The 27,333-nt window shown below is 48.4% G+C and overlaps 1 protein-coding gene across 1 annotated transcript in view; it reads left to right on the forward strand.

Moving 5' to 3' along the window:
* Positions 1–21,323, forward strand: part of LOC149349057 (uncharacterized) — a 28,752-nt gene extending 7,429 nt beyond the window's left edge. Inside the window, exons 7-14 of the mRNA XM_089585979.1 lie at positions 1,223–1,351; positions 4,400–4,496; positions 6,684–6,784; positions 8,299–8,448; positions 9,382–9,543; positions 14,853–15,008; positions 16,644–18,176; positions 19,941–21,323. Of these exons, the coding sequence (XP_089442105.1) occupies positions 1,223–1,351; positions 4,400–4,496; positions 6,684–6,784; positions 8,299–8,448; positions 9,382–9,543; positions 14,853–15,008; positions 16,644–18,176; positions 19,941–20,369 (2,757 nt within the window). The 3' untranslated portion in view covers positions 20,370–21,323. The remainder of the gene's footprint in view (positions 1–1,222; positions 1,352–4,399; positions 4,497–6,683; positions 6,785–8,298; positions 8,449–9,381; positions 9,544–14,852; positions 15,009–16,643; positions 18,177–19,940) is intronic.
* Positions 21,324–27,333: the final 6,010 nt, after the last annotated feature.

The raw sequence follows: 27,333 nt of genomic DNA on the forward strand, positions 1-27,333 counted from the left end.
GGCGCCGTAGTGGAGGGCTCCGGAAATTTCGACCACCTGGGGTTCTTTAACGTGCACTGACATCGCACAGTACACGGGCGTCTAGAATTTCGCCTCCATAGAAATTAGACCGCCGGGGCCGGGATCGAACCCGCGTCTTTCGGGTCAGCAGTCGAGCCCCGTAACCACTGAGCCACCGCGGCGGCTGTTTAGCGGTTTGGCGTTGACAGTGTTTGAGTACCCAGCAGCAGTAAGCAGTCAAATGAATGTGTGTGTGTGGGGGGGGGGGGGGGGGGGGGGGGAATTAGGTGTAATAGAGGTGCGAGGTGCAGCGCTGACAGCGTTGGAGCAGCCGGGCGCAGTAAGCAGTCATGGTGGGGTGCGTAGGTGGGGTTTAGAGTGTAGGGGTGTAGGGATGCGACGTACACGTACTACGTGGACGACGCCGACGATGCTCAACGAAAGACACCGATAAAGCTGTCGCTGTAAAACAACTTATGCAACCGACTTAAATTATTTAAGGCTATCGTATACACCGACCTACTTTAGCGTCAGTAGTACGATTAAGGATTCTACCTATCAAAACTTCGACTCCTGTGAGAAGCGATTTAAAGCAAGCAGTGTCTGCAAAAATATAGTGACACCACAGAGCAGGCATTTTCTGAGCAATTCGGACCTGGTGGTTTTGACATACGAATGACAGGGCACGCAGAAAAGTGCGGTCAGTGGAACTCTAAAGACATCATCCTTGCCGCATGAGATGGTGAATGGTGAAAGGAACCTACAAAGGAAATGGAAAAGAGTGGTTTAGGACCTCCTTTAGGCAGGAACATGCGAATATCCCATTGTGCCGAGAAGTTCGTTATTCTGAGATTTTGATGTAACGATATTCGTTATAGCCGCCGCGGTGGCTCAGTGGTTACGGCGCTCGGCTGCTGACCCGAAAGACGCAGGTTCGATCCCGGCCGCGGAGGTCGAATTTCGGTGGAGGCGGAATGCTAGAGGCCCGTGTACTGTGCGATGTCAGCGCACGTTGAAGAACCCCAGGTGGTCGAAATTTCCGGAGCCCTCCACTACGGCGTCCCTCATAACCTGAGTCGCTTTAGGGCGTTAAACCCCCACGAAACGAAACTGTATTCGCTATTGCGAAGTTGGGTGCAATGTCTCGTGTACATTACCTTTAATATAGGCAGATTTTAGTTGGTTCTGGCCAGAGCGTGTCTCTGATGTGTAGGCCTCGCAGCTGATCGTGCCCGACATCATCATCGAGGTGCTGTCCGTGTCTTTTCCGCCGATGCTGGTGAAGAGGAGGGCCACGCACTTCTACATCTGCCTCTTCCTGTTCTTGGCGAGCGTCGCTGTCGGCATACCCGTACGTAGGCCGTGATCGGCGGCGGCGATAGCGTTGTGCTCTTGTGCAGTAGCCGGCGAAGCTGATATCCCTACTGCATATGTTTCCATAAGAAATTTTATGGAGTCAGTATGGAGAATATGGAGTCAGTATGGGCTTTATGGAAGCACGCATAGAATGTTACGGGCTTTGTACCATCTCACATACACTGTATTTAAATCGAACAAAAATTTGGAAAGCTTATGAACTCCGTACAGACAAGTTATGGATTTTCATGTATTTTTCCTTAGCTTATAGACTCCATATTCCCATATGTTCGCAGAAGAAATTTTATGGAGTCAGTATGGAGATTAGGTTGGTTTGGTTTGGTTTATGGGGTTTAACGTCCCAAAGCGACTAAGGCTATGAGAGACGCCGTAGTGGAGGGCTCCGGAAATTTCGACCACCTGGGGTTCTTTAACGTGCACTGACATTGCACAGTACACGGGCCTCTAGAATTTCTCCTCCAAAGAAATTCAACCGCCGCAGCCGGGATCGAACCCGCGTCTTTCGGGTCAGCAGCCGAGCACCATAACCACTGAGTAAGGAGATTACGGAGTCAGTATGGACTTTATGGAAGCACGTATAGTACCTTACGGACTCCGCATGATCTTCTGTATACTGTATGGAAATCGCACAAGAATTATTTGGAAAGCTTATGAACTCCGCACACACAAGTTGTGGATTTACATGTACTTTTTCATAGCTTATAGACTCCGTATTCCCATATGCTTGCATAAGAAATTTTATGGGGTCAGTATGGAGAATACGGAGTCAGTATGGACTTTATGGAATCACGTATAGAATCTTACGGACTCCGTATTATCTCTTGTACACTGTATGGAAACCGCACAAAAATTGTTTGGAAAGCTTGTGGACTCCGCACAGACAAGTTATGGATTTCCATCTACTTTTCCTTAGCTTATAGACTCCATATTCCCATATGTTTCCATATGAACGGCTTATACGGAACGTTACAGTAAGGGCGTTTGCTCCGGCGTTGGTTGAAAACTCAGTCATGGCAATATTAACGCGACAGTGTTAAAGGCCCCGTTCACCAAAAAATCTGGTGTCGAAGGTGGGGTCAAAGACCCACCTTGAGCCACCTTGAAAATCTATAAACTTATTGTTTTTTAAAGTTAGGTGACGTTCTGCCATTTCTGAACCATTTTATTTTTGTAGGAAGCTCGGTATTAGCAGCACAATTTCATACAGCTACAAGCTATACGAATAGTAGCACAATTTCATACAGCTACAAGCTATACGAATACGTTTTAACGATCTTCATGGCGGCCTCCTTGGAGCCTACCAGCTCGACTCAGCCCTCTTCTAGAAATCATCTGGCCTCGCTGGTTTTTATGATCGTTCAGCTCGCGCCGATAGCACCGCACTTTGCAGTTTTTCTTAGCTGAAGCACTTTATTCGATCCTTCATTCTTGCCCATACTCGGCGCTGAATACAAAACTGCCGCCACCGATGCAAACGACGACCTACCAGACCTACCTATTGCGAAGCTCACTAGATGGCAGTAAACGTGCTGCCTGAGCATGCTTAAAAAGTTCGGGCAACGGCGCCTTTATTTTAAATTTATAACATTACTTCGATTACTCTCTATTTACTGCCTTTGTGTTTTGGCCGACTGTTCTGGCAAAACAAGAAAATGTTATTAGACCACACCGCTCCCTTTGTTTGTTTTAAGAGCGTTAGCCCTTAGTACTTTACGTTTGTCGAGGACATCTTTTTTTGCAGTGAAGGTCAAATTGACCAAAACAGTAACCATGTGACCACACTATATCGCGTAGCAACAGTGGGCACGTGGCACCTCGATTGATAGCTATGCTTTCGATCCGCTATATATGTGCCAGTGTAGCTGCCATCGAAGTAGGACCCCCCCCCCCCACCCCCCGGGACCACTATTTGAATGAAATTTGGGGGCCACCCGTTTGACGCAGAATGTTCCATGTGGTGTCAAATGACTTTAGATGTTCCTGAGGATAATATTACTCATTGAGATGAAGCCCAAAATATGTGTGGGATTCGCAACGACGACCTTTCCGCCCCAAACCGCGCATTCCGAGGGCCTTCAGATGGTAATTACGGCCGAACCGTTTGTCGCAGGGGGTTCTGGATGGTGAAAAACGATTCGTCGCGTTATGACGCACACGTTTATAAAGTTTATTCACTGATACAACGAGTAAAAATACCGGATATAGCGAAGGTGGCTGTAAATCGCAATAGTAGTGCAAAATCCAAGAGGTAGATTGCGCTCCTTGGCTTACAAGCTCCCATAGCTTACAACACATTAAAAAAAAATAAAGAAATAAAAAGCCGTGCATGGTTGAAACTGCCATCACCCCGTTTCAAAGGGGACGCTCCTCTCTGCCATCCATCCCTCCCGGGATGCTTCCGGAAAAGAAACATCCGTGGATGTTTGGATTTGGTTTTCTCCACGTTTGCTATGGGGCAGAAACGTGGAGGATAACAAAAAGGATTCAGCTTAAGTTAATCACAACGCAGCGAGCTATGGAAAGAAAAATGATAGGTGTAACGTTAGGAGATCGGAAGCGTTCGGAGTGGGTGAGGGAACAAACGCGGGTTATAACATCCTAGTCGAAATCAAGAGGAAGAAGTGGGCTTGGGCAGGGCATGTAATGCGAAGGCAAGATAACCGCTGGTCCTTAAGGGTAGCGGAGTGGATTCCAAGAGAAGGCAAGTAGCAGGGGGCGGAAGAAGTTAGGTGGGCGGATGAGATGAAGTTCGCGGGGATACGGTGGCCGCAACTAGCAAAGGACAGCGTTAATTGGAGAGACATGGGAGAGGCCTTTGCCCTGCAGTGAGCGTAGTCAGGCTGATGATGATGATGACGTTTGCTGAGCACAGAGATGTAAACGCTTGTTGGCGGAGAATTTTTTTCTTCGTTTTTCTTGTCCTTTAGAGTTTTTGCGCGTGTGCAACAAGGCTTACATCTTGCGATTAGAGTAGCTGGTAAAATAGCTTTCGCCTTGGCTGTTCTTTCTTTTTCTCGCCCAGGATGGAGCGAAGATGGTTTCTATTTTGTCATACCATCAAAACAATTTCCGGTTCTTGTTTCTGGTGCTCGAGGTCGTGGTCATCCTCCACCTGTACGGTAAGTGCGCACGCCTATCTCCAGAAAGAAACAAAACGAAAGTAAATAGAAATTTATGGTGATTACACGCTTGATAATGCGGATAATGAGTACTAGCAATGGAGACCACGGGAAACGGTATTCAGTTCCCTGCTGTGAACATCGGGTATAAGCACATCGAACGTGGTTGCCTTTAACGGCACATGATTTTATTAATGCCAAAGCGTTGTATGTCGATGTCGCGTCAACAAAAAGTTTCCGCAAAACATGTCCGCAAATTTTGTCCGCACGATTACGTCGTTCTCAAAGATAAATGTGTGAAAGTGACTGTGATTAGTGTGTGACAAAATGTTACCGTGGGAAAAATTCGGTTGATGAGGTGTACTTAGTTAATTAATTAAACGCGAAAAAATACACTTAGACGTCAAAATAGCCGTGGACGTCGCTATAGTACATGGACGTCAGAACAGCTACGGACGTCGATATAGTATGTGGATAGTGGTCGCAAAGTTTTTCAAACTTGAAGCTACCACAAAATTTGCGCTCGCTTCTGGTTTGAACAAAAATGCGCCCGCAAAGCTGAAGGGTTTTGCGACGCAGTCTCTCTGCTAGTTCACAGTCTCGCTCGAGCAGTCCGGTAGGCGTTGGCGCCGAGGGGGGCGCGCCTCTTGCTGGATGAGAAGTCTCGTTCGGGCTAGTTGGTGATCTCGTTTTCAGTCTAAATTTTACTAATAAAGCGTTAGCTCGGCGTCACAGATGCAACGATTACGAGATAGGAAAGGGGTCGAATGGCGAAGAGAAGGAACTCGCGACGTCATGACTGTCGTGATCACATTTGGACATGGTTCAGACCAATAAGTGATTGTGATTCTAGCCAATGAGCATGACGAGTCGTCATGACGTCATGCGCGGCGTCAGTCACTTCATTCTTATCCATCAGAATGGACTAATCATGTTCCAGCCTTGATTAATCATTCTGACTAGGGTTCTTTCTGTCTTTTCTTGTGTTCCGTCTCTTTGTGCGCGATATTTCACAATGCATTACCTACAGGCCCAACGTTCGGCGTTACTGACTAATAGCATGGCGCGTTGCCATGACATCATCCGTTTCAACACAAACGACGCCGCTGCATGAATGGAAATGTGGCTTTGACAGCTATTGCTGTAAAAAAGAATGTTTTTATGTCACCTGCCGGGTTGTACGAAATCTCCGGCAGGTATGTATGCCTTTGTAACGGCGTGATGTCTGCGACAACTTCGAAGTCCTCGCTGTAACCTTTATTATAACGGGGGTGTTGATGATAATGTGGGCTGTTTGGTGCACAAAAGCCTGCGAATGAAATGTTATAGGCAAAAAATGGGATAAAATGCAACCTGTCACAGGAATACCTACTCATATCTTAAAAAAATGTCCGATGTGAAACTGCCCTGAAATTTAAATTCAAATTTTTGTTTGTTTGTTTTGCGTAGTAATATCGTGCCGGAGATATACAACAGGATGTCGCAGGGTAGACACAAACCTAGTCGGGACCTTCCGTTTTAGTGAAATGAAAATGTAAAAAGCGTGATTGAGACTACATACGATAAAAAATCACATTACAAAAAAACACGTTACACAAAGTTGATTGTAGTGTAAATAGATTACTTGTATATCGTACCTCTCTCCCCCCTATCTTTTTTGCCTGTTCCCTCACCTCTTTCATCTCATTTCTCCAGTCTGCCTGCAATCCCTTTATTTCCGCTGCCCCAGCTCAGATGCTGCCCGTAGCGATGGCAGACGACGGCATTAGCAAAAATCTTTTTGTTCCTTTTAATATTATTTTAAAAAATAAACTACCACTGCTGCTACCACTACGACAAAGCTGATCACAAATCTAACTATGAGCAAGCAAAATGAGATATAACAGGATTGTTGCATGAATGCGCGCATTTTTAAAGCGTTAAAAAATACAGAATTATAGCATAGCTCGATCCTGTACTGTGATCCGCTTCCGCGGGATGCCACTGCGCATGTGCAGATTGCCTTTAGGGCGCCAGATGACGCCATGTGCCCGGCCAGCTGCGCTCACGTCTGACGCGTCTGGACCAATCAGCGCGTGGCCACTGGCGGTTCGCGGAAGCGGTTCATGGTAGCGGATCGCTGATCTCGAAATGCAATAACTGTAATAAACGACACTAAGCAGTAATACTGTACATCTTTTCGCACAGGTGTCAAGAGGCTTGGGATCGACTCCAGGTTAATGACTAACGGGGAACCAGGCTTCTTTGTCAGGTTTTGTTGGACTTCCTTGACTCCAGCGATCCTTGTTGTGAGTCTCAAATCGCACTCTTTCGCCACTTTATATTGGCACGAGAGCCCTCCGCGGCTCCTTGTAGTACGAGAACTTAGCTCATGCGTCGTTCATAGTTTCCGGTCCCCTTTTGATACGAATATGGAGTGCGTTCGTTGCACTATTGATTGAAGGGGCCACGAAGGATCTCTTCAGCATGGTGAGTTAGTATTTTTGACAGGCAGATTGCGTTGCCGCACTGGGGTTAAGCGGGAAAAGAAACCACTGAGAAAAGAAACGCCAAGCAAGCTGACGTTCGTTTCTCGCAGATGCTTTTCTGCCTGATTTATGCTGCTGCTATAGTCGGATACAACTTAAGTCTGCAGTGAAGCTCCGCCCACACTCAGCCTCCGCGCACAGAATTCCTCCACGAGGAAAAAGTAGTTCGCTGCTTAAACGCTTCTTGTTACGTTAACAAGAAGCTTATGACAAGAAAAAATTATGAACTCTAGAATTAATATTCTCAAATTGTTTTATATAGTCGAACCTTAAAAAGCTGAGTTCGTTTACAGTTGCGATTGGCCAGCGGAGTAATACTAGACGCCGCGGACCGCGGCCCAGTGTTAGCAACTGCTGTTTTTTTAAAGTTGTATCCTACTATAAAGCAGCTGCTTGACTGACTTGGTATACAGTTCTTATTCTTATTGTTAGTAAATACTGATTCATCGGCTCTCTTTCAGTTGATGTTTTTGTACGGCAACACAAGACATCTTTTATTGCTACGGAAATCAGATTTAAAAATGAAACAATTATTTTTCCGTCATTCGATTCAAACTCGAGACGTCAAGAAGGAAAAGGACTCCGTGACGACCGTTCGGAAGTGAATGGCGATGAAGCGCAGACTCAGAGATCAGTGACAAAATAAGCCTTTGCCGTCAGCCCAGTTTGCTTATAAAAACGGCCGGTGGAGGCGATGCCTGTGGTTCATTTTTCAGCTTACAAATACTTTATTTTCGATGTACAGTCTTCGTCAAAAGTATACAGCCCAAGGGGTCTGCTTCTGAGCCCTGCATCGCGGCTCCTATTGCATACTCAGGGACACTAATCTCACTAAGGCGGGAGGAACTTAAGTCCTCAACCCTGCCAAGTTTAGGACTGTGAAATGCGCCTAAGAGCACCGCTACACGGCTTGTAAGCAACCCCCTTGGGCTGTATATTTTTGACAAAGACTGTACATATCCCCTTTGTCCTCTAGAGGCCCGTGTACTGTGCGATGTCAGTGCGCGTTAAAGAACCCCAGGTGGTCGAAATTATCCGGAGCCCTTCACTACGTCGTCCCTCATAGCCTGAGTCGCTTGGGGACGTTAAACCCTCATAAACTCTTTTATCTTTGGAACGCGGCAGTCAATCGACACGGTCCACTTAGATGTGTCTCTAGTGTGCCATAATGAAAAGTACGTATGTCCCCGAGCAACTGGCTCGTCAGTACTTGTTTAGTGTATGCTGGGTGGAAGTACCTCATTGGGACAGACACCACCGGTTTTCACGTGCAGGCACTGCTCTGGGTGAAGCTGATGCCCGGTCCCGTGGCAGGGAGGCGTTCTTACCCCCTCCTGCTGACAGCGGTGATCACCTGGCTGGAACTGGTGGAGCTCAGCTTTGTCCTGGTGTACGCTTTCGTCTTCATGCTGTGCACAGATATGGTGGGTCCGAGTGACGGATTTCTACGATGCCCAAGTGCGGGTTGAGCCGAGACTCTAAAAACGTGACATTGTTTGTGGTGCCCTTCGCGTAGAAGCCATAGAAGTCATCCCACTGTCTCTCTCTTTTTTTTTCATGAGTAGGCGTTAATAACATTCTCTTCAGTAGCTTAATATTTACTTGGCATTTTTTTCGCCATAGACTTAGGGGAAGGGTGGATTTTAACTCATACCCTTTGACTTCCAACCGACTCACTAGATCAATTCTATAGAAGAGGTAAACTTCTGAACAATTTTTTTTTTGAGAAACCGACTTAATTGCGCAGTTTAAGAAGATGAAATATTATAAAGATGATGTTAGGGAGAGTGTAGAAGAGCTAAGCAGCCTCCGATTTGCTAACGATATCGTAAACTGCTGCTTGGTATAGTCGAGGGTTCGGTGGCATACCGTCTGGTCAGGAATCATGGCTTGATGAGATTCAGTGGTCATTGACCATGGTCAAACGCAAATGACGTTTTGGCTTTTTGTGAACAAGGGAGCCGTAGCGCTCCCGAAACGTCATTTGTGTTTGACCATGGTCAGTGACCAGTGAACTTCAATGCTGCGTGGTAACCCACTCAAGGCATTAATCTCAGTGAACGATTCAGGACTTGAAAATGCAAAGTTCAATGGTCAGGAGCAAGGAAGGGGGGAGGGAGGGAGGGGGGGGGGGGGAGGAGAGGTTAAAAGAAAACTGCATTCAGGGCATGTTAGTTGTGTTTCTTTTTTTTCCAACGACGCAATGTATCCAGCCTGGCAACGATTAGTGCCGTTTGCCAACTTCGATTATTGTGGACGCACTTCGATATTTGTAACTGCTGAAGGATTCGCGTTCTCTAATGAGGAAATACGAGGCATATCTTCATTCAGAGCTGATCCAGCACGAAACCGCGCAGTGCCTACGGGACTGCCTGGTGCCGCTGCCTACGTGGGTGCCCGACAGTTGGGAGCTGGCCATGCTTTACCGGCAGCAGCTGGTAGCCGAGGACACAAGCCTCGCATCCGAAGTCGACAGACGGGGACCTACAGCACGGCCTGTGCCGACACCTCGGAAACGTGTAAGAGTGCTTGAATTTCATTCTATAGGCTAGTGTCACGTGGCTGTGACGGGAGACAGGGTACCATGTACAGTACGGTCCACTGTTAAAGGGAACATGCGATCGTGTGGTCGCCGCGCTTCGTGGAGCGCTGCCGCCGAGAACTTGTGGGAGTTGTCGGCACAACACGCATGCACAGTAAGCATAACGGCTTGTCATTCCGCGCATGCGCCTGATGCCGCCTATTCTCGCCGCATCTAGGCGGCAGGGCTTCGTGAAGCGCGGAGGGCACGCGATCGCATGTTCCCTTTAACAATGGACCGTACTGTACATGGACGACTAATAGGAAGGGTGGCGAAGAACCACTGAGGCGAACCATACCCACCATTCTTGGACAAAAATTTTGAAAAGTGGAACACTGTAAGATGGTGGTTTAGTTGGTTTGGTTTGGTTTATTGAGGTTTAACGTCCCAAAGCGACTCAGGCTATGACGGACGCCGTAGTGAAGGGCTCCGGAAATTTCGACCACGTGGAGCTCTTCAACGTGCACTGACATCGCACAGTACACGGGTCTCTAGAATTTCGCCTGCATCGAAATTCGGCCGCCGCGGCTGGGATCGAACCCGCGTCTGCCTGGAGAGCAGTCGAACACCATAACCACTGAATTACCACGACGGCAGATAGTGGTATTAAAATATTGAAAGTAATGCTCCATTTAAAAGAACGTCAATTTGGGCTAGATACTGTTCAAATCGCGCTAAAAGGCACAGAAAGACGAAAACACAGACGGACGAAACGCGTACTTTCAACTAGTTTACTTCACAAAACGTGTCGCTTTTTACACGGAGAAGGATAGCATAAACGATCTAAGAACGAAATAATCAATTCAATTTGAATCTGACAAGCCGCCTTCATCTTCCTGTCTATGTTAAATAGTATTCAGCGCAAAAAAAAAACAGACAAGGGACAAAGAGAGACACACTGAGACGTTCACGAGCGCTAACTACCAACTGTTTGTTCATGCTGAAGTACAGGGGATATATAGGAAGAGAATGAAGAGCATGCGCGTAGCGAGGTACAGATAATGCACATCCGTCAAGCAAACGAGTTAATCAAAAAACGAATCTAAAAAAGCACATTCAGATGAGTATATGTGTACCGACGTGTCACTGACACAACGTTCGGACAGCTTTCTGATATAATAAGCTTCTAAAACGAGCCTTGCCTTATCATTACCGCTCTTGCCAAGAATAATCTGTCTATAATCTGGCCAGTGACCTCAACCACAGTCTAATTCGTTATCGTCGAAAGCTATTGACGGCGTGCTGACGCAGTTTTCTGTTTCAATAGTCCTGATCTTGAAGGCTTCAATGATTTCACGTTCAGTTTTTGTTTTACCGCGACCGCGCTTCGTCCGTCTGTGTTTTCGTCTTTCTGTGCCTTTTAGCGCGATTTGGTCAGTATGAAGCACCAACTAGCCCCCGCTCTTGCATTGGGCTAGATGCTGCATATTATTTGGGACAGAAAAATAATAGCGCTAGAGGGAGACATGTGCAGGAAATATCACCGCAGGATAGCGCATGTCCTGAGTCGGTATTTATTGTGTTTGTCTCCCTTGAGCGATATTATTTTTCTGTACCGAACAATGGTCCATTCTTGCGATATATTGCAAAATATTTGTTTTCCGTCGCTCGCATCGAGCAGTTAAGACTGCTATAGAAAACTAGTGGGGACGCTTTTGACAATTACAAAAACGTTAATAGCAAAAAAATTTCAAGCCTGCCGAAGGGAGATCTGCTGATATATTGATTGTTATAGGGAAATCTTCCAATATATAAAAACATTGCGCTCATAAACTCTTTCCCGTTCAAAATATTTGTCTAGAATTGTTGGGTATGCGTGTGTCCACAGGCAGAAGACTAGATGGCGATAGCAGGAAAAATACTGGTACATAACTGGAACCTGAATACTCGTGACTTTGGGCCACACACAATCTAAATGTGTAATAAGGCAGTAATTGCTCATTAGCATCCACTCAAGCCCAGCTATAAGGCTGCAAAGGAAAGCTGCACTGCTTTCACATGAACTTTCTGCCAAGTTTGTGTCAAAGCCGCATTTGTCATTTAGTTCGAGTTGTTGATCAATTCAACCTCGCTCTACTATCTGCTAACTGCTCTGGTTAGCTCAATTAGTTTCCGACTATCCCGGATAGGCGATGTTCCCGGGTTCGATCCCTGGACCAGAACGAATTTTTTCAGCTGCGAGGTTCCCTTGAAAGTCTTTGGCTATGCTTGGGTGGATGCTGCTGACTACTCTCTTATTACTCTCTCATTACTGTCTTATTACTCTCTTATTTGCTTGAGGGATTACCCTAAAACCTTTGGACTAATTTAAAGATGACTGCGAACTTTCGAAATAGCGTGCCTTCAACGCCGCGAATGATCCCGAACGTCATAGAAACTGTCACGAGGAACCGTGACCCTCCCCAAGTAATCTGGAAGTGTTATATCATATGTCAGGCTAGTTGGTGCATTTCGTTCATTTTCAGACTTAGCAAAACAACAACGACAGCGTAAGGTCTGCGCTGTGTATGTGTCCTCATTCTGTCCTCGTTGTCTCAAACAGTTCGAAAACGAAAGGTTAATCTGGCGCAGTATTTACGACCTTCTTGGCATGGCGAGGTGATAAAAGCCGCGTGCTGGCGGCGGCATACAAAGCACACTAAGAAAAAATATAACAAAGGTCTTCGGCATTAGACTGACCCTGGGCCTGTTACTGGGCAACAGTTGTGTTTGCTGAACCACCCTTTCTGGTAACTGAAGAGTCTTCCTGTGCAGTACCGAAGCGCAGTACAACCAGTGTTTGTTCTTCCTACCTTTGTATACGTGACCTTCGATAAGTCAGTTTCGCAATGTATTTGATTTCCTTGTGCCTTGCGCGCTTTAGAGCGACACCTGTTAATACTATGATTCCCGTCTATGCGGCATCGCTGACGTCGTAACACACCGGGTGCAGCGCGTCGCGCATGACGTCATGACATTGCGCCGCGTTGATTGGCCAGAATGTTAATCGCTGGTTGGTTCCAACACAATGGGGACATTCGTGGCAACACGAGGGACCTCACTAGAGGTTACCCATGGCGCTAAAGCAAGTGCAGCGGCATAAACGCGACAAATATTTTCATCTGTACCCTGAGTTACAAAACACTCTTCGACTGACTGGCATCGCCTTTGCGCACCACCCTAGCTGTCGCTGAAGTTTGTATTGCCACAATGGTAATGTATGGTCGGTTTTTTTTTTCATGCTGACTCAATATAATCGGACTGATAGGCTCTGCAACCTGGTGGCGTTTGTAGGACAAGCAGGAGTAGCTCGACAGAGATGAAAAGAGAGCTAATCTCAGAACAGACGTACATCTAGGATTGTCTTGGGCCTTAGGCTATGTAACTCTTCGAAGTGAAAAAAAAAAATCTCTGCCTCTCCCGTAACCGAGAGTAGAGTAAGCATGAAATGTTTACGGGCATAACACATTGCTTGTAGACGGTACTAGTCAAAATCTTGAAATGGGTCTAATCGAAATTCGGCCGCCACGGCCGGGATCGAACCCGCGTCTTTTGGGTCAGCAGCCGAGCACCGTAACCACTGGAGCCACCGCGGCGGGTCAATCCAGCGGCAGGTCTTTTACATACGTGAGTGCAACGTAATCTAGTAACGTTGCGTGAGTGTGGGACCGCTGCGCCATCCTTTGGGACGGCGCGGAAGCAGTTTTTCCGCTCAAAGCCCTTCTCGCCCTGGAGCTCCCCTCTTGCTCTAAGCGGCCCTCTCTCAAAGCCCCTAACAGATCACGTATGAGTCTCGTCAAAACTCGTACGGTGCCCGGATTCTCTCGTTTCAGCTCCAGAATGTGTAGAATTCAGTGCCCGGATGAGCGGAATTCAGTGCCCGGATGTTGGCTCTCGGTTTCGGCGTGACGTCACCACACTGCCGACAACGGGAGCTAAAAGCATTTCATGCTTAAAATGACTAAACTTGGTAACGGCCCGATTAAATAGCCACCTTGAGTCAGCGGTTGAGCAGCGGCTGCTGCTTAGCGCACTTCGCTTCCGAGCTGCAGCCGCTCGTGGGAAGACAAACACAGGATCGATTAGACCGGCTCACGTGGGCGATGGCCTTCACGGCTTCGATAGCGAGGCGTCATCCCTGCGTTTATCTCTTCTCTCAATCTCTCTGTCGGCAATAGCGTCTCTCCATTTTCTCCCCCTGCCTCTTCCCTTCTTTCTCTGACCACTGCCCCTCGTTCTCACATTTTTCTTCTGGCCGCTTCGATCGGTGACCTTGGACGGGCTTCATCCACGCGGCAGATCGGGGTGGGCTGCGTATAAACAGGTGACGTGTAAAAGGCACAAAATGGTGGGGTCTTTTTCGGTGTTCAGTAGTCATCAATTGCTGTGATGGAAAATGCACCACTCTTATTTCACAACACAATCTTGCGCTGCCACTGTACCTCTCTGGAACGCCGCATTTTTGGCGGTATGGACCACTAGATAGAACGTAACGATTACCAGTCAAATGAGTCTTCATTTCGGTACGGTATTTAGAAACTTCGCGTCCGCAGTCCTTGTGAAGCAAAATGACGTCTCCTGACTGATAAGACCTTTCTCCTTGTGACCATGCTTGCTTTGCCCGTTTTAAGCGTATATGTATTGTTTTCAAGTTATTTCCACCGGACGAGTGAACTGTAATTATTATGGTTCCCTCTTGCCTCACTCGACTGTTACTGTGTATGCATTTTGTAACTTTTATTGTTTCAGAGAATTTGTTTTGTCATTTTTTTTTCTGCTTGACAACATGCTGATTCCATGTTCTAATCCACTCTCGAAGAATGGAATTTCATTGATCAGGGTGTGCTGTTTGTATTGTTGCGAAAGCAACACTACGCGAGTCGCCGAGCCATTTCATGGAGCTGACGAAAGGCCATACTGCGCATGCGCGAGGAGCAGTGACGTCACGCGGCACACAGCTGGCGCGCCGCCGCCGTCGCTGCGCGGGTGACTCAGAGGTGCCGCCGCCGCGCTCGCCAGTTGCGCATGCGCAGTAGCGGCGCCTAGCTTGCGTGCCGGGGCCGCCGCCGCTGCCGCGCGCTCTCCTTCGCCCCCCTCTCTCTCTCCTCGTTACTTTCGCAATCCTCCTGGTTTAACCAGAGCTTAACCACTGCCAATTTTCATTGCTTCCGGGACAAGAACACCGACCCTAAAGATGTGCCTTAAAACATAAATGACAGTTGTCCACGAGCGTTCGCTGTGTTCTTTGTATTTTTTTTTCTCCGCCAGCGGCTGTCGGACTCGCAGTCATCGAGTGACGTGCTGGGCACTCACCTGATCCTGACCAGCGAGGCTATGAGCAGTCCGTCCACCAGCGACTGGCGTTACGACAGCTCGGAGGAAGCGAATGGAAAGCCTCCCGTCAAGTGGCGCTCGCCCGAGAAGGTGGGTGGCAACAGCAGTGCGACCGCACCTGTTCAAGGGTACATGTCGGGCGTTTCAGTGCGTTAGCATTAAAAGGTTCTGTACAAGCGGTAGTGGCGACCGCCGTCACCCTTGACGCTTGCGAAGCTTGCGACTTTATCACAACTTGCCCACCAGATTGTGAGCAAACTGCCCACCCCAATGAGCATTGAACCTCCCCTGGACGTTCTGGGGGCGTTCAGGATGTCAGTGTTTGAAACAGCCGTATGCCGGCCCTTATAAAAATGGTCTATAGACAATCTAAAGACTTCTTATAGACTCTATTGCCATTGGGCACTGTCGCCGGTGAAGGTTAAATTTATGATTTGTCGCGAGAGGTTGCTCCCAAGAGGTTGCTCTTTTATAGACCATTTTTATAAGGGCCGGCATACGGCTGTTTCAAACACTGACATCCTGGTCAAGAGCAACCTGGTCTCAGAAGCTCTACAGTTGGCTGTGTTTGAAACAGCTATTTGCCGGCCCTTATAAAAATGGCCTATAGACAGTCTATAGACTTCTTATAGACTCTATTTCCTTCCTATAGGTATTTATTTTTGTCTATTTATAGACAAACGTCTATAGACAAACATCTACTAGAAGTGGGCGGCCTTCAATCTACAGATTGTCAATAGACTGTCCATAGCATTTGTATTGCACATAACCTGTTCTCAGGATTTGCCTTTAGAGTCTATAGACTTTATATGCAGAAGTCTATGGACATCCTATAGACTATCTAAAATAATTGTAAGGGGGGCAGTGGCGCATCGCTTAACCTCTGCACCACTGCGCCTGTAATGACATGAGGGCTCTCAGCGATCTCTGAATATAAAGCCGTGAATGACGAATTACGCATATATGGGCACTAGCCTATTGGCGACATACCCTTAAGGTGGGGCTACAACAGAGTCAGCAGCAGCAGAAAATGCGGACGCATTCAAACAGTCCACCGAGGATCGCCTATACACTTTTTTTTATTAATTATCGTACCATGGTGCAAGCAAGTGCCCTGTCTCTGTTGAACTGGGCATGTTTGTGGGCGATAGATAGCTGGCACGGCCGATTGGTAAAGGTATAGAACTTTTCACATTAGCCTTTTTGAGCGCAGCCATGTTACCAATGGAGTGTGTCAGCAGCGTTCTGATTGGCGGACTTCATACAGTCATCTACTGCGCATGCGCTAATGCCACGCTAGTGAAGAAGTCGACCTACTTGCTGGGGTGTGGCCGCGCGTTCACATTTGGGTATCTGAGCGCCATTGTTGGCTAGGTAGCGCGCATTAAGGCTCCTTTTCTGCCACCCAGCCTCAAGTTCGGTCTGTGACCGCCTTTCATCGCAAACACAGTGTGCATTGCATTTCGCAGTTCATCGTAATCACAGTGTGCATTGCATTTCTGGTTAATTGTAAGGCCAATTCACAGGCGTCAGTAAATGACGAGCAGTCTCTGTGTGGGACAGCGTGGAGAGAGGAAGCCCGAAGGGGTGCTTAAACATAATTTCCGCCCAATCCTACTCAGTGAATGCATGCAGTGGTGTACCTTATAAGCTTTTTTGACGAGCTGCGGACAGGTCGAAAAAAATGCGCGTGTGAGCAGAGAAATCCAACCGGAATGCGTGCAGGTCGTGCGCGACTCTGGCACCTTCCACAAGTCTCTCCGGATGAGCGCCGTGCGGCGCGCTGCGAAAGCCAAGGTCCCCCCGAAGCCGCCACGGGCAGTGCTTCCCAGAAAGGCCATGCCTCCGAGATCAGCTGCACGGTCCTCACTGCCCCCAAGCGGAGCAGAACATCCCGCATCACCGCCGCCACTTCCCGGACGCGACATCGCGAGAGTGGCTGCTGCTGAACCTAAGTCACCAGGATCGGGCTCCGATCATCTGCCTGTCGAAGCCCCCGACTACGCGTTGAACATCATCGGCGACCTGTTTCGCGAGCTCGAACACCCGGCCTACTCGATTCTCCGCCAGCGTTCCGAGAAAGCACAGGCTGATTTGGCTGAATCCCGGCAGCAGCTTCCGGGTCAACCGTTGCCTCCTGGGGCACCCCCTGCTGAGGCCAAAGCGACTAGGCCTAGCGTCACAGCCGCTGCAGAGCATGTACCGGGGCAGCGCAGTCCCATCTCACGGGCAGACAAGCGAGCGCCAAGCGAAGAGCCTGTGGGTAAGGAAGCCGTCGCCAAATCTACAGCTGGCGATCCGGCTATCGCTGGTCGTCCATTTCCAGAAGGACAGCGCCCCTCACCACCCTCACCTACTAAAGAGGCTGCCCTATCTGGGAAACCTGGTCTTCAATCGCCATTACAACGACGGGCCACTTCCAGAGGCTCCTTGGAAGCCGGAGGACCACAGCGTTATCAAGGCGAACGGCCGCAGCATGACGTGCCGCGACGACAAGCGGCAAAGGCGACGGAGCACAAAGCCAAGACCCGCACGTCTCCCCGCGACGGCGTTGTTTCCCCGAGACGACCTCCGGTCCCAGCTGAGGCAGGAGATAAGAACATGCCACCGGACGCTCCTTCTCCCGCGCCACAACGATCGATTAGTCCGTCGAGCCAGAAGAGTCTTCCAGAGTCGTCCTCCAAGCGACTCGAGGGAACGGACTCCCTGGCATCCCCGCCAGATGGAGCGGGCGTGGTATCGCCGAAGGCGCCTGGAAAGAAGACCTCTTCGCACTCCGTGCCTCGCCCTTCTCCTCCCAAGGCTGCAGCCAGCCGCAAGACAGCGGGATCTAAAAAGAAGATGTCAGGAACCGACGTACCCTCGCAGTTGGCTCCTATGCCCCCTTCGGTTCCAGATGGGACGAACAAAGCAGAAGCGGTACCAGCGAAGACCGCAGTGGCTTCGGATAAACCACCGCTGCCTCCGAACCAGGAGGTGGCGCACAAGAAGCCGCGGTCTCCATCCCGTAAGAGGCGGCGAAGCACTAAGCCCTCCGGAATGAGGCTGTCGAATGCGGCCTCATCGGTTGTGGATGCAGGTAGCCCGCCCGCCCTGCCACTGGCTGACGCGGCACCTAAGCCGAAGGCCAAGAAGAGCAAGCGTCGGAAAAGCCATCACAAGGGGAAGGCACACCACCACGCCCTTCCCGAGGTGGGAGGATCGAAGGCTCAGGACAACGCTGCGGTGGTCCCGCCACCCGCGAGTGGACCTCCTAAGGTAAGGCTGCAGGACTGGAGCAGGAACGGGGATAGTGTGCGTTGACATGGGTGCAAAACGAGGAACTGTTGCAACTATATTTCCAAGGAGGTCAATATGAATCGGAATTTACAACCACTGCTAACGCATATCTGTTGCATCACATCATAGAATCGCCTGTCCATTTAATGCGAAAGCATTACTATAGTAGGATACAATTAAAAAAAAAAAACCAGCAGTTAACCTGGGATATGGTCCGCGGCTTCTTCTATACTCCACTAGCCTATCACAACACTAAACGAAATCAGATTTTTAATGTTTCAGAGTTAATATTCTAGAGCTTATAATATTTTCTTGTGATTGGCTTCTTGTTTAGGTAACAAGGAAAGTTTTAACAACGGACTACTTTTTAGTCGCGGGGTAATTCTTGGGGAATTTTGTCCTGGAGGAAGCTCCGGCCTGGATTTGGGCGGAGCTTCACTGAAGTCTTATAAGTTGTATCCGTCTATAACTAAAGTCCCATGACGAGAAAAGCCGATGGCGTGTGTGTACTCGCAGACGGTACAGAAAATCCCAACGATGACAAGAAAAACAGGGTGACGTCATCAAGCGGCCGTATGACGCACACATCAAGCCGAGCACCGCCACTTCAGGAAATCCTGTACATGCGTTCGTCTATATATACTTGCCGCTAGACGGCCTCAGTGTGGCACCAGTTTTCCCGACAAAATTCGTGCCAAAATTGCGACGCACCTCCGCGCCGTATATCGTTCCGGGTGGCGCCATACGATTTCTGGTTGCATACAGCTTACATGTGCTTGCGACAGGGATTCGAACCGACGGCCCATGTATCTTCAATTTCCAGACTTTCATATCAAAATTGTGATGCAATCGTTCGTCGTACAGCGTTGCCGGTGGTGTCATACGTCTACGTCTTTCGTCCATGGCGTGCAAACTCGGCCAACCTCATCGCCGTGCAGCGAGAGCGCCCGAACGTTTGCAGTCTGGTGCGCAAGCAATACGCAAACTCGTAGAAAAGAACTTTAATGCATGTACAAACATTACGCGTAAACAATGGGTCCAGGGACAGTAGCGCTTTAGCACTCTCTATGCAAACTTAAATATATCTGCCAATTTTTTTTAAAACTACGAATGCAAAGAAAGGACCACAGCCCACTTTTGTCGCCATGTGGCAGCTCTCTGTTTAGACAAAATTATTTGTTCATGCGCATGTTAACCTCCATGTTATCCATGTGCATGTTAGCTCAGTTGGTAGAGCGGCCGCCCGGGCGGTGGCCCTGGGTTTGACTACCGGACCTTAATGAATTTGTCTTCAACTGCGAAGGTTCTGAGGAAAGTGAACAGCATTTTTTTGCAGCCGTATGGCTTCCGCTGAGGTGGATTCTAACGAGTAGCTACTCCTTTATTACTTAACTGTCGCATGCGAAGAAGCAGATGAGTGGCATCTCTTTGTTTTAGGAAGAGTGCTCATTACGCTGCTCTTAGATGCCATGGCGACAAAGGCTTTCTCTTTCCAGATGGATGACTTCAAGCATGATTATGGAAGACAGTTGGGCTAGTTGGTGTGTATTCGTTAGTGATTGCGACATTGCAACTAGCGTGGAAAGCACAAGGACAGCGACAAAAGGAACCGACGGGACAGCACGCTATAGCGTGCTGTCCCGTCGGTTCCTGTTGTCGCTGTCCTTGTGCTTTCCACGCTAGTTGCAATGTCGCAGTCACTAACAAGCATGATTGTGACGAGTGCCCTTTCTCAACTCGCAGGCACCGTCCACAGCACAGCCTCCGAGACTGTCGCAGAGGGACTCCACGGCCACTGATCTCGCAGGCAAGCTCGCCGTTGCTCGTAGTGCCTCCGCATCACAACCAGGAGGCGTGGAGGCAGGCAGGCCGCTCTCAGCTGCGAAACAGGCCCCTGCCACCGCAGAGCCGCACAATGCGCCAGCCACCAGACCTCTACCACCGGATAGCCGCACGGGCGTCCAAATTCCTGCGTCAGCGCAAGAGGCGGGCGGCGTCAGTCGGGTGGTTGGGGGTCCGGCCGAAGACGTCAAGCGAGTAGACGGAGCTGTGGGTTCCGGACGCGGCTCTCTCAAGAATGAGCGAGTAGGGATGGGAAGCAGCGCTCCGGACGGCGTACCACGGAAGGCTGAATCTTCAAGCGCTGCGCCCGACGATCGCAAACAGCGTTAGACGTCTTTGTCTTCGACTTGACGTCTATTACTTAGACACGATATGCACTACGATCGTCATCTGGCTGATGTAGCGCAGTGTTTATGCGCATTGCATATCGCAGCATGGCTCGGAGGAGCCCAGGAAGCAGCGCCTGAAGCCAGCACGTCACTGGCCGGAGCGGTCAACTTCAGACTGGCAGGGACAACCGCTGCCGGCTCCAGTTTTTTATTGGTGCATGCAGTTTTTTTTAGTTTCGTGGTGCCTTTTATTCTTGAACTACTTAGTGCACATGATTTTAAGTGCACTTGTGAATGTGTATTCTCCGTAGTTGGAGCGGATTTGTTACGTCACCATTGCTAATCTGCATATCTTGTATCATTGTGCTTCGCTGCAAGTATAGTACCGCTCGCTCAGTGTGCTATTTATGTATTATTCACTTTTTCTTACTGGTACAGCAGCCTTGAGATGCGCTCAGACTTCATCAAGCTCCGCAATATATAAGTCTTGTTTTCATGGATTTGTATTCGCTTTGATGTACTCGCAAAAGTTCGGTGCCTTCGGAAGCACCACTTTTATAGTGGCTGCTCCGACGTAATGATGCACCGTCTTGAATGAAACTTTGAAAAAGAAAACGCAAATGCTGTCAGTTGGTCGGAGACAGTAGTGCTCCGCAGGGCTGCATGTTCGTGGACTGGCAGAAGTTATTGCAGCCGGGCACTGCTGCTATGCATTTCGTTCTGTTTGGATACATGGAGGTGGAAAGACTGTTGGTGTTAGCACGACCGTTGGTTCTCATTTCTTTTGGCACGTGATCTTCGCTGGTTCTCGGAGGTGGACCGTGTGACATTGAGTTACTCAAGTTCTCTTTCGAGCGGATAACGACGAACACGTTAGTGACTTTTTGCTGGATCTAGTCTTCGCACTGTGGGCGGGGAAAGCAATCCACAAGCGCTGTACATGTTGCCCACGTGTATCGCCAGCCACATGCCTAAGGCGAGACCGTGCTTGTTTACTCGCTTATGTGACGCGATCAGAAAGTATAAAAACTGAGTCCTCTGTGCGTGGATGCGAGCAGTTGCAGTTCTTTGCCGGCAGAACGCTTCCAAGTCGCAAGACCTTGCAGTGAACGTTTAAAGCCATAAAAACATTGTACTGTGTGTTTTATCCAGACAGAGGTTAGAATTTGACTTTTCACATAAAATGCAAAAAATACATGAAAATCAGTAAACTTATTTACTGACCAGCCTATGCATCTGTTTCTTGTGGGTAGAAATGAAAAAGAATAGCACTGCGCCAAAAGGCAAACCTCCTCCCAAATCTATCCGATTTGCCTGAAGTGTAGATTTATCTACGGCAAAAAATCTGTTGTATATATTTGTGTACAGTGATATGTACTGGATCCTGCATTGCATTGAATGGTGTAGAGTGCAACTACAAATGTGTGCGTGTGTTTTTTAATTTTTTTTTTCTGTAATGCTGTCGAAACTGTATGCAGAGGGAGGTCCTCGTCAGGCTAGTAGCAGCCTTTAGCTTTCCCTTCGTTTTTTCCTTGTATTGGAAAGAATCAATCAATCAATCAATCAATCAATCAATCAATCAATCAATCAATCAATCAATCAATCAATCAATCAATCAATCAATCAATCAATCAATCAATCATGCAAGGATAACCGTTTCATCTTTCCATTGAATACGCTATTTCTCGTTTCGTTTCCAATCTGAAGCACCTAAAACAATATTCTCCTTCCTTCTAGTTAATATTAATCAGCGACCATTAAATAACATTCATGCAGGCGCCTTCGCGCGCGTTCATGCACAGGCTTGTGCGAGAACTTCGCGACGCTGTGCGCCTAGATGCGTAGGCAGGCTCCACTTACATATTAACATATTAATTATAAATTTTCCAGAGCATCTCGCCCTTTAATCCCGCTGCTTAATCCCGCTTCCCCTGCACTCCTCCATGTGTCTGCTCTAATCCTCGCCCGGTGCCATTTGGCACGTCGCTTGCAGGCGGGGGTTATGGGGATTAGCAGCGCCTTGATCCTCAGGCCAAGGTTCTGCATTGACGCTGATCTGTGAGATAAAAGCGGCTTTGCGCTTCATTAGATAATCTGTTCAGGTGACCTGTTGTGTTCGGGTGTCCGTCGCTACTTCCGGGAGTGTTACCTTATTCGTATATGTGCTTAATATTAGAATTTCCTTTGATCTTGTTGGGCCGTCTATTTATCCATGTTTTCTTGGAATACCTGCTAATTGTTCTCTTTAAATTGTAATGATCCACATGTAAGTCGCGCTATTCCTGATTGTGTTTGGTTAATGCTTTGCACTGATTTTTTTTTCTAAAACAATGTTTATTGTCTGAGGGCATAACGGGGTATGTAACAACGATGGGCATTAGTCTAGCCGCACTGCCATCACGCGGAGCGAGAGCCTGCTCGGCCTAACCGAACACGGACTCTCTATCGTCTCTGCTACCATTGACCTAAGCGCTGACCTACGTCCGTGTTAATTTGGCTTTATTTCCATTGATGCTTTCTTATACTAAATTATTTTCTCATAAATTCTTTTTTTCTCGGAATATGCGTTTTATGTACGTAGTAGTATGCATATATTCTTTGTTTTCTCGTGTCTCACCTTATATTACTTTGTTTACAAGCTTCTGTACATTTTGTCTACACAGCATTTTTTTTTGCTGCTGTAGTTTCTGTTGCTCATACCAAACCTGGCGTAGTGGTGCAGCGGTTAAGCGATGCGCCACTCCTTTTGCAAGTGGCTGTTTTAAACACATGTAGCCAGCGGTGGGGCTTGTGAGACCCAATGCTGTTCTTCCCGAGCAACCTATCACAGCCAATCATTTATTTAACTGCCACCTGCCACGGTGGGCAGTTGCTCACACTCCGGTGAGCAGGCTGTGATGACGTCACAAGGTAACGCGACCTAGGTGAACCTCATCTGGGGATTTTTCGCTCACGCCGACGATGACGCCGTGTTTTTCGCTGAACAGAACCTTTCAAGGTACCACGTTAAAACAAAAGAAAACAAAAAAAATGTATGGAAATATCTTGTTTTGCCGTGAAGTTTCTGTTCGTATTGACGTTGCTCCCTCTGCCCATGTGAAATACGACTGGGAAGGGACCTTTCGCACTTCATTTCGGGAAGCTGTAGTCAAGGTAAGAACTCGACAGCGTTAGAGAAAACAAGATCGGCCGTGGAAAGCGCATTTACTTTGTTCTCTTACTTTTTTTTCAAGAGCCGTCTGGGTGCAGGACCGTCTATTTTTAGTCCCAGCAGTGCTTTACTACAGGCACGGTGGCGAATCCTATCACAGGCTTAAGGAAGAGCTCTCTGCCGTTTCCTTATTCAATCCAGTGCCTTACGGTCACCTCACGCTGACGGCTCCGTCCAAGCCTGTTTCCTCTCGGGCCGATGCGACACCAGAGGCTGAGGTAATCCGCCACAGCCGAAGAACTTTCTTTTGCGGCTTTGGTTGTGCCCACCGCTGTCTTATTTATACCCTATGTGTTGCTCGCAGCGGTATCTTCGACAACCAATGAACGGTAAATCAATGATAAACTACTAGTGAAATCAATTTACGGCTGAAAAATGACTAAAAAGTAGAAGAAGGAAACGACCACGTTCCGCCAGTGGGATACGGACCGACGACCTCCGTTTGTCGCGTACGGTGCTTTATGAACTGAGCAATGGCGGCCGCTATCCAGCTTTCTATTTTTTTTGGAGGGGGAGGGGGGGTATTTATGTTGATGTAATCTAACCTTGAGACTGTGCAGTACGGTTCAGTGTTAAAGGGAACATGCGATCGCGTGGCCTCCGCGCTTGGCGGAACGCTGCCGCCGAGCGCTTGTGGGAATTGTCGGCACAACGTGCATGTACAGTAAACATGATGGCTGGTCTTCCCGTGCATGCTCCTTATGTCGGCCATTCTCGCCGCATCTGGGTAGCACGGCATCATTAAATGCGAAGGCCACGCGATCGCATGTTCCCTTTAACACTGGATGGATGGATGGATGGATGGATGGATAGGAGCGCCCCCTTTGAAACGGGGTGGTGGCAATTGCCACCATGCTCAGCTTTTCTTTATTTATTATTTTTTTTGTTTACTGTGTTGGCAATTCTCATTAATATTCTCCATCAACTTTGCCTACGGTTTCCTACTATTCTAACCTTATCGTACTGTACACCAGCGCCACCCTCATCCATAGCGGCGGTCATAGAATGTCCTATATGACCATGAGTGTCACGTGAAACCTGACCGAATGGTGAGGGCGTCAGCTGCTGTGTGGGAATCCGTTATGCTTTGTAGGGCATCAATAATGACAGAACCGAGGCCCACGTTAAGCTATTCAGCGGACAAGGATAGAGAAATGAGGTGTTCGTTATGACATCCATATCAAAGAAGCAGGCACCGAAGCCAAGAAAACCATAAATGAATAGTTATGTTTAGGTTAGGTTTTCATATTCAACATACCGTCTCGCGAGATGAGTGCCCGAAGAAAACACTCCCGCTGGCTAGGTGACGATCGATGCAGGGACGAACGAGTGACGATGTCGACCGGGCAGGTTAACGAAATTTGTTTATTTTTTTTGGTTAATCGAGAAACACAGACACGTGCTCCCTCTTGTATGCAGGCAGAAGCGTCAGAATGCCCCCAAGTCACGTACTTTGAGAAAATATTCGCTCCGTTAGCGTAAAAAATCACCGAGAACATGCACCGTGGTTGCGGAAGTGCCGAAATATAGGTACTTCGCGAAGTTTTGTTTCGTTTAGGTTTTAAACAGCACGCTTCTGTTTACCTACACCAATGCGTGACCTTATCACTCTTTTGGTACATCACGCGGAGCTTGTTAGACGCAACTAAACTATTCACGATTGTACTCGATCATGCCCTGGCAACTCGGACCCATCTAGGGACCTCTTAAAAATGCGCATGGCTGTCACTAAGTTTTTTTTTTTTACGGGTGTTAAAATAAACCGCGGTGAACAGACTCGTCATTATATTTTCAACGGCTGCTTAGCGCTCCTGTCGTCGCCGCACTTTCGTTCAAGAGCACAAGACGGCCCAACAAAAAGTTTCCTGCAATATTCTTCGTCTGTTTTTCTGCCTGCTGAACGTCACCACCAAGTGACAACACGAAACATTGTAAGCCGCTGCGGTGGCTTACAATTATGGAGCTTGGCTGCTGACCCGAAAGACGTGGGTTCGATCCCGGCCGCGGCAGTTGCATTTCGATAGAGGCGAAATGCTAGAGACCCGTGCACTGTGCAATGTCAGTGCACGTTAAAGAACCCTAGGTGGTCGAAATTTCTGGAGTCTTTCACTACGACGTCTCGTATAGCCTGAGTCACTTTGGGACGTTAAACCCCATAAACCAAACCAAACCAAAGGCGCACAACGTGGCAAAAGCGGTGTCGCTGCTGCCAAGCCGTGGCTGGTGGCTACCACGTACAGTCAGGGACAAAAGTCTCCGGACCACGTGTTCCTGTATCGAAGCCGATAGCTCTGCCATTAGTAGGCAGCTGGAGACCACACTTGTGGAGGTGAAAGTTAAATTTTTGTTCTTTCATCTCCAGAAGTGCGGTCTCCAGCCGCTGTCTGATAGTAGAGCTTCGTTTGAGGAACACGTGGTCCGGAGATTTTTGTCCCTGACTGTACACCGCGCTGGTTCCGCCACATCGGATGACCGTAGCTGCAGAGGCAGTCGCAAAGGAAACATGCACGCGTCGAGAGAACTAATTAGCGTCTTGCGGATGTGATTGCTCTCACTCTTATCAATCGTCTTTCTTGGCAATTTTTCGCCCCGACGTCGAAGCGTAGCGAACTCTGGCCAGCGCTCAGAGGTTCAACCGCAAAACTGTGCCGAGCTGCAACTTTAACAGCGTCGTTTATCAATTCTAGAGGAGAAGGGGCGCTTACGCCTGTTGGGCGGCTGAGGGGTGCAGTGCGTCAGCCAAGTCACGTATCAGCCCAGCCATCAGCGATAGCGACACGTCGCGCTATGAAGGAATGACGTCCCGGTTATCGAAGGTGGGTGCCAGCGGACGCAGCGGACGCAGGAACAGCATGACACAGCGGGCGACACGGCAAAGCCCCCGTGTGCGGCTTTCGAAGTAGATAACACTGGCGCGCTGTGCTGGCAGTCGCGAAACGACGCAGTCTACGGCACTGATGCCGGGCTGAAAAGGCTGTGGTAGGGTACCTGCCCCCCCCCCCCCCCCCCCCCCTGCTTGCGCAACTATTCTCAATTTCGGTATGTGAACTAACTGGGGTACACGATAATGGCCTGCTTATCGGGCAACTGCGTCGTAGTTTCTCAGTTGTTGTCTCTTGGATCATTTCTCCGCTAAACATAAAAACGAAACTCGAGGGCAAGCGTATCCGTCAGAAAATATTTTGAACTTGCCGGGTATTATTCCTGTCGCAAGTGGGCAAACAGAATTCTCCGGCGATATACGGCACAGAAAGTCAGGCTTAGGGGAAAACTAAACACTCAAAAACAAACCAATGAGCGATTTCAACTGTAAAAAGAAAAACAAGGCGATGACAGTACAATAAGCTCTCTGTGGTCTTGATTTATACCGATAACGCAAATAAGAGTTTCCCTGGCATAAATATTTAAAATGAGATTAATAAACGTGCGTGTTTGAACAACCTAACCGGGAATGACGGAGCGTTGGCTAAATCGACAGTGGCTCCGTGCAGCCACGGGAATATGAAACTACAAAAAGTGCGAGGCGCTCCTCTGCTCTCTTATCAGTGCTTCTCTTGTTATCTCGTGGTCTCTTGGTAGCTGCGCGGCGCATTAGATCGTAATTTGTCGTCGCTCCGTCATCCGAGGTTAGGTTTTCGAAACCTACGCGTACGTAGGTTTCTTTCTCTTCTGTTTTGGTTCTGCGAATGCTTCCTTGTTACTTTTCGGCAAGTTTGCTTCTTTAAAGAAAGTAGCTACCTTTTCAGCTTGCACT

Source organism: Amblyomma mixtum, chromosome 4 (assembly GCF_055824585.1).
Source record: "Amblyomma mixtum isolate Tamu chromosome 4, ASM5582458v1, whole genome shotgun sequence".
NCBI classification, from domain to species: Eukaryota; Metazoa; Arthropoda; class Arachnida; order Ixodida; family Ixodidae; genus Amblyomma; species Amblyomma mixtum.